This window comes from Molothrus ater, chromosome 1 (genome assembly GCF_012460135.2).
Source record: "Molothrus ater isolate BHLD 08-10-18 breed brown headed cowbird chromosome 1, BPBGC_Mater_1.1, whole genome shotgun sequence".
In the NCBI taxonomy this organism is placed as follows: domain Eukaryota; kingdom Metazoa; phylum Chordata; class Aves; order Passeriformes; family Icteridae; genus Molothrus; species Molothrus ater.
Genome location: NC_050478.2, coordinates 47,251,030 through 47,257,453, shown reverse-complemented (window position 1 = coordinate 47,257,453; position 6,424 = coordinate 47,251,030). Strand labels below are relative to the sequence as shown.

Here is a 6,424-nt window from a genome sequence, read left to right as displayed (position 1 = left end):
GGCCCCGGCGGGGAGCGGCCCTGGGGTGCCCAAAAGGGTGAGCGGCTGCGGGGAGCTGTCCCCAGGGCCGGCCGCCCCCTCCCCACCCTGCGGGCGGGCAGAGCCCTCCCCTCCTCTCCCTCCCCTCCCTCCGTCTGTCCGTCCGTCCCTCCTCCTCCTGCTGCTGCTGCTGCTGCTCCTGCTGCTGCTGCTGCTGCCCGCCTCCGCCCCCTCCCCCGCGGCCGGGCCGGGCCGGGCCGGGGCCCTTGACGTGTCCCGGCGCCGATTGGCCGCCGGCCGATAGGATCTCCGCGGCCCCGCGTTAAGGCGGGGGAGCGCTCGGCGCCGGGAGCAGAGCGCTCCCGGTATCCCGGCTCCGCCACCCCCGGCCGGTCGTGCCCTGCCCCCCGCCCCGTCCGGGCAGCGCCGCAGCGAGCCGCGTCCCCGCGCAGTGGCCATGGAGTACACGCCGCCCCCCAAGCCGCAGCTCTCCTCCCGGGCCAACGCCTTCTCCATCGCCGCGCTCATGTCGAGCGGCAGCTCCAAGGACAAGGAGTCCCCCGAGAGCACCATCAAGCCTCTGGGTGAGTGGGGACCGGGGTGACCGCCGGTGTCCGTGGGGTCCGTCCGTCTGTCCTGTCCGCCCTGGCTTACCTTTCTCAGCGCTCCGGCAGCCGGGCCGGGCAGTGGCGTGTCCCCCCTGCCCGAAGGTTTCCTCTGCAGAGGGGAAAGCAGCACCACCTAAGCTCGAAAGTTGAGTGGCCTCATCACCCACGGTCTTTTTTAGGCTGTTTATAGCATGAAGAGTTTCCTAAATTCCTCTAGTTTCAGCTATGCCTCTTATTTATCCAGCTTCGCCATTTGCAGAATAATGCCACACTCTAAGGTAGTTCAATTTCTCTTCGCTGACATGAAATGAATCTCTTAAATAGATATTGCAAATCCACCCTGGTTCTGAAGTCAAATTAGAGACTCTCCGTTGTGATGCCTAGGCTTACAAGGGGTAGTAAAACTTGCGCGTAGAACTGAAAATCCCTTCACTCCACAGCTCCTCGATGTAGGCTCATATAGGCTGTTTTGCTCTACATAGACCGGGAGGAGTTTTTGTAAGCTTTTGAGATTTTCGGGTAAGCGATTTCGCTCTATTCGGTTGCCTCGATTCAGAATCCTGAATGCTTTTAAAAAACATGAACATCTTCCCCTCCTTCCCCCCGCCCCCCCTCCAAGTTTCTGCGGTTTGTCATCCTTGCGTGTATCCAGGAGTTCGCAGAAAACTACAAAATATGTGTTAAGCTTTCAGGGCGCCAATGAACAGGATTACACTCAGTCTTAAAAGAATTTAGAAAAGGCAGCTCCTCAGCGTCTGCTGCACCTAATCAACTGTCTCAAAAGATTTCACATAGTCTAGGGATTCATTGAGAACTTCAGTTTTAAGTCGAGGCGCTAATGTAGGCCGGGAACGTTGTAGTATTCCCGGTCGGCGTATTTACATGGGTTTGTGTTAAACTTTGTGTTAGTGGGGTTGGTTTGGTTTTTTGGTTTTGTTTTGAATTTTTCCTGAAAATGCTTATTTAATTTAACTTTTCAAAAATTTTTAACCCCTTCCCTCATGTCGCTCATCTAAAAACAGAAGGGAAACGACTGCCTGTGACTCGGTTTTTATTAACTGGAGCTTTAGGCAAAACCTTTCCCTGGAGGGGCAGGGAGCGTTCATGTTCCTCTCGTTCTTTGGCGCCGGGCGGCGGATCCGCCGCCGCATCCCGGTGCCGCACCGCGGGGCCGGGCAGAGCCCTCGCAGCCCTGCTCCCTCCCGGCCTCGCCTCCGGCGGAAACTCCCAAGGGAGCTGCTGAAGCGCCCGAAGCCTCCCGGGCTTGCGCGGGTGGGAGGCAGAGCCAGGCGCGGCGGGCGGCCCGTGTCGGCAGCAGCTTCTGCACCCGCGTAGGTTGCGCGGCCGCACGCAGCTCCTCCGGAGCCTGTTTCTCCAAACGAGTGGCTCAGTGTCAGCTAACCGGCTGGGAGAAAGGCAGAGCCAGCTTTCCGGGAGGGTGAGCCCGTGCCCGCTGTTTAATTGGTATTTGGGGCTCGCTTCCCCGCGAAGGAAGCGCGGAGCCTGCGCGGCCGCGGTCGGGCTCCTTCTGCTTTGCGCTCTCTGCCAGCGGCGCAATCCGGGAGCAGCGTCCCGTGCCCCCCAGCGTGACCCTGGCCCTCAGCAGCCCCTCGGCGCTCAACGCTCCCGTTTTAATGAGAATTAGTGACCTTTCCGTGGAACCCCTCGGTTAGCGGGGGGGCAGCGCGCAGGGCCGGCTCTGCCCTGCCGTGCCCCGCGGAGCGGATCGCGGCCGGGCGGCGGCGGGGCCGGGGCCGTGCTGCTCCCGCCGCCCCCCGGGCGTCCCTCCCGGTGCGCCTCTGCGAGCGGCGCCGCTGCGGGCTCTTCCCGGAGCTCATCTCCCAGAATCAACACCGCCGCCCTCAAATGATGAGCGGACGCCTAAGGAATCGGCCGGGTGCGCGGGGGCAGTTGAACGATAAATACCTTTCATAGATATAATATATATATATTTAAATATCTTGTCTCGCTGGTCCTATTGTCCTGGCTGAATCCCCTCTCTCTCTCTGTCTCTTTTTCTGTCTGTCTCTCTCTTTTTCTTCAAACCCTGCAGAACAATTCGTTGAGAAATCCTCCTGCGCCCAGCCTTTGAGTGATTTATCCAGCCTGGACCCTCACGGGGATTTTAGCAGTAGCCCTTCTTCCCTGTGCACCGAGCCCCTCATCCCCACCACCCCCATCATCCCCAGCGAGGAGATGGCCAAAATCTCCTGCAGCCTGGAGACCAAAGAGCTCTGGGACAAGTTTCATGAGCTGGGTACCGAGATGATCATCACCAAATCCGGGAGGTAAGACTGTGCAGCCCAGGGTTTCCCTCCGCGCATCTTTCGAAAAGCGGCTTTGGACAGGGGGAATAAAGGGCAAAGTTACAGAAACCCTGAAGGTTTTTTTGTATCGGGAGAGCAGCACGGCTGGGTTAAGGGGAGGAGGAGGAGGGTGAAGCCCCATATTTGCCGCAGCCCCTCGGAGGGCCCCGCTGTGGCAGAGGGAGAAGCGGCCGGGGCCGGAGCGAGATGCGATGCGCTGCGGCGGGGCCGGCTGAAATCCATCCGGGGCGTCCTGGCGGCGGGGAAGAGTTGTTTCCGTAATAATCAGGTTTGTGACTAAAGTTCTGCGGTGATTTTGAGGCGCTGGGTTGGTACAGACCGAGGGAAACGCGGGGTCGTGGGGAAGTGATCCTGTCAGAGCTTGCTTTGGTTTGTTCTTTTCTCTCGGTTGCAAAAATGCGCAAAAGAATTTCAGGCTTTCTTCTTACCTCAAACTATGCCTTCTTCAGTAGCGCTTGTGGGGTTTGGGTCAGTCAAACGCAGTCCGGAGGAGCCAAATGTTTTTCGGAGTTTTTAATCCCCAAAGTTACTTTTTATCAACGTAGTTGCCTAAAGATTTTTTTTTCCTAACTGATAAGCTCTATCGCTATATGTTTTTATTTTTTAAAATTAGGTGTAAAACATGCAATATAAAGTTCAACATTTTAAACTGTCAGAATTATTTAACTTTATTTCTGGTCTACAGGATAACCTTACAGTTAAGTACAGATAAACAGTATAGAAAAGAAATATTTTAGTTTTGAAAATTCCGTTCAAAAATACTGTGAGCAGCCTTAAGAAAAGACTCACATAAAATATGTGAGAATAACAACGGAAATAGTTTTGGAATATTTCCTTGCAGTAATATGGATCCCGCAAAATATAAATAATTAAAGAAAATCCAAGTTCTTAAGACCTTAGCTACAACTGTTTTCTGAAATCGTTGTGTGCTTTTAACTAACAGGCAAATAGTATATTTCTCCTTTCCTAGTTCACTGTTTACCATGTTTTTCTTTTTGCTCCCCAAATATAATTTCGATTTCAAGCTGCTTTTTGTCTCCTTATTAGAGAGACACAAGATTTAACTCCCGTCATGTGGAAGCGAAATCAATACATGCTTTAAGTTTTTTTGTGGGGAATTTAAATATAATTATTACTTTTAGCAGCTTTTCAGATGCTCTCTAATTTCCGTTCTCTGCCTAAATATTTATTTTCTGATTTGCCTTGTTTTTTAGGAGAATGTTTCCTACAATCAGGGTTTCCTTCTCGGGAGTGGATCCTGAGGCCAAGTATATTGTGTTAATGGATATAGTTCCTGTGGACAATAAAAGATATAGATATGCCTACCACAGGTCTTCCTGGTTAGTGGCTGGGAAAGCTGACCCTCCTCTCCCTGCAAGGTTTGTAGATTTTATTGCTGCTGTTTTATTTCTCTTTAATATTTTTTTTCTTTTTTTCCCCTTCACAAAATATCTTGTATTAATCTTTCCATTCTGTTTGCAAACAGTGCTCTGAGATTTTAAGTCCGTGTTCAACAAAGCTGGTTACAAAACTCTGATTACAATTTTTGTGTTGCAAAATCTGGCTTCAAATCTCTGCTCGAGATTTGATTTATACTGAGTATTCCAAGATATGCAGAATTTGGTTAAGAGTTCTTTTACACATACCGGGGTTTTAATTTTTTTTTAATTTAAGTTTGTCATGATTCAGATAAGAAAACTTAAAAAAAAAGTGTCCCTTGGATTTACCCCCCCCAATATTTGACGTCATAATTTAAAGCAATCCAGGCACCACCAGCCAAGCCAAAAGAGGAATAAATTGCAGCTCATTGCTGTTTATGCTTGAAATTATATTATTTCTGTAACATTCCCAGCATTTGCTAACCAATGATTTTATTCTTGATTTTAATCAACTCTTAGGCAGCGGGCAAAGTACAGATCAGTTCCTCAGTTACTTTTCTTTTTGTTAAAAGATAATTACATATTCTGAGACATCAGGAAAAACCCCTCTAAAATAAATTCCCTTTTCTCTACAGAAACAAATGCTTTAGAAATTTAATTTCTAAAATAAATCCATTAATGTAATTAATGACTGATTCCTTTAAGCACTGGGCAACTGAGGCTGCAGCGCTGGGCTGTACAGTGGGAGGGCACTTCAGGGGAGACCCACACTTCATCGAATTCAGCCCAGCACTTCTGTACCTACTTCAGTCCCCAAGGCCAGTGAGCCTGCAGCACATGTCGAAGGGCTCTGCTGAGTCAGAGCCGGAGATATGGAATAACGCGGATGAAGCCTCTCTGGCTTCAAAGAAACTTTTTGTGGAGGGCTCCCCGCAGGAGCACAGATCTGCTCCAGGTGGCTTAGCCTGGGGTTAAGAACTTGCTTATTACAGAGGCAGAAATTATAAGTGAAACACAAGAAATGGAAACAATTTTTTTTTTGGTGTGCGAGTATAGGCACCAAATTCTGCGCGATTTCCTTATATAAATAGTTGAACTGAAATCTTGGTGACTGGTGATCTCTGGAAGGCTGTTCAGGGGAGTAAACAAACAAAAAGCGCAAGCAGAGAAGCTGTGATTAAAGACAGCAACCTAGGAGTTATGTCTGCTTTGTTTTCATGGCCAAAAACTCCTTCTTGCAGTGTGGTTAACGTCTGAGGGCTTCATTTGACGTATTGTAATGGGCACTGATCAAAACCCAAAGAAAATACACAGATCCTGCTCCAAAGGAGTCAGCATCAAAAGAAGAAATAACAGAAGAACAGAAATAATTTTAAGGCAGTGTTTTCCCCCCTTCTTATTTTTCTGTTCATGCCCCTTTTGGGATACCTTTAAATAGATTTCTAATTCACACACTCTCTGGCATAGACTTGTTCAACAAGGAAATATTGGAATGTAAGACAAGAGACTGGAATAATTAGCAATTGCCCTACTGAGTATTGGATAAAGCCTTCTTGAAGCTTAACAGTTTTTTTTTATTGTACTGCGGTAACTTTTGGGAGTCCTCAGCAGATCAGTGCCCCTATGTGGAAATCTGTGCTGTTCCATTTTCAGGATGCTTTGCCCCCGTGTGTGAATGTACACCTTTCCTGCTTCATTTTCAGGATGCTTAGTTAAATAGACTATTGATCAGAGCAGGCAGAGACAGCTTTTTCTTTGTGTAGACAGCACTTACTTATACATTTATGCACTTTGTCCTCCTTATACTTCTCTTTGGTGAGAAAAAGGATGTGAAGAGGTTCAATGCGCCAGTGTTTGCATTACCAGTGCTTCTTCTAGAGTGTTAATGCATCTTTTCAGGTGGGAGGCCTCTGTCTTGCTTGAAAAGATTAAAAGTAGTTCTCCCATCTTGAAACGAGTTTGGTCTTGCTTCAGTAACAAAACCCTTAACGAAGTTATGATTTCTTGTCCTCCAAAAGCAGGGTTTTATCTCTGCCTGCTTGAGGAGTGTCAGTGAGAGGTGTGTGTGTGTGTGTTTTAGTGTCTGGGAACTGGTAACAAGGTACTTACTCCCCTACACACATCACTGCCT

At 49.1% G+C, this 6,424-nt stretch overlaps 1 protein-coding gene across 1 annotated transcript in view; it reads left to right on the top strand.

The window, feature by feature from the left end:
- Positions 1–436: 436 nt before the first annotated feature.
- TBX20 (T-box transcription factor 20) overlaps positions 437–6,424 on the top strand; it is a 34,358-nt gene continuing 28,370 nt past the window's right edge. The window contains exons 1-3 of the mRNA XM_036407029.1: positions 437–563; positions 2,641–2,875; positions 4,129–4,293. Coding sequence (XP_036262922.1) covers positions 437–563; positions 2,641–2,875; positions 4,129–4,293 — 527 coding nt within the window. The remainder of the gene's footprint in view (positions 564–2,640; positions 2,876–4,128; positions 4,294–6,424) is intronic.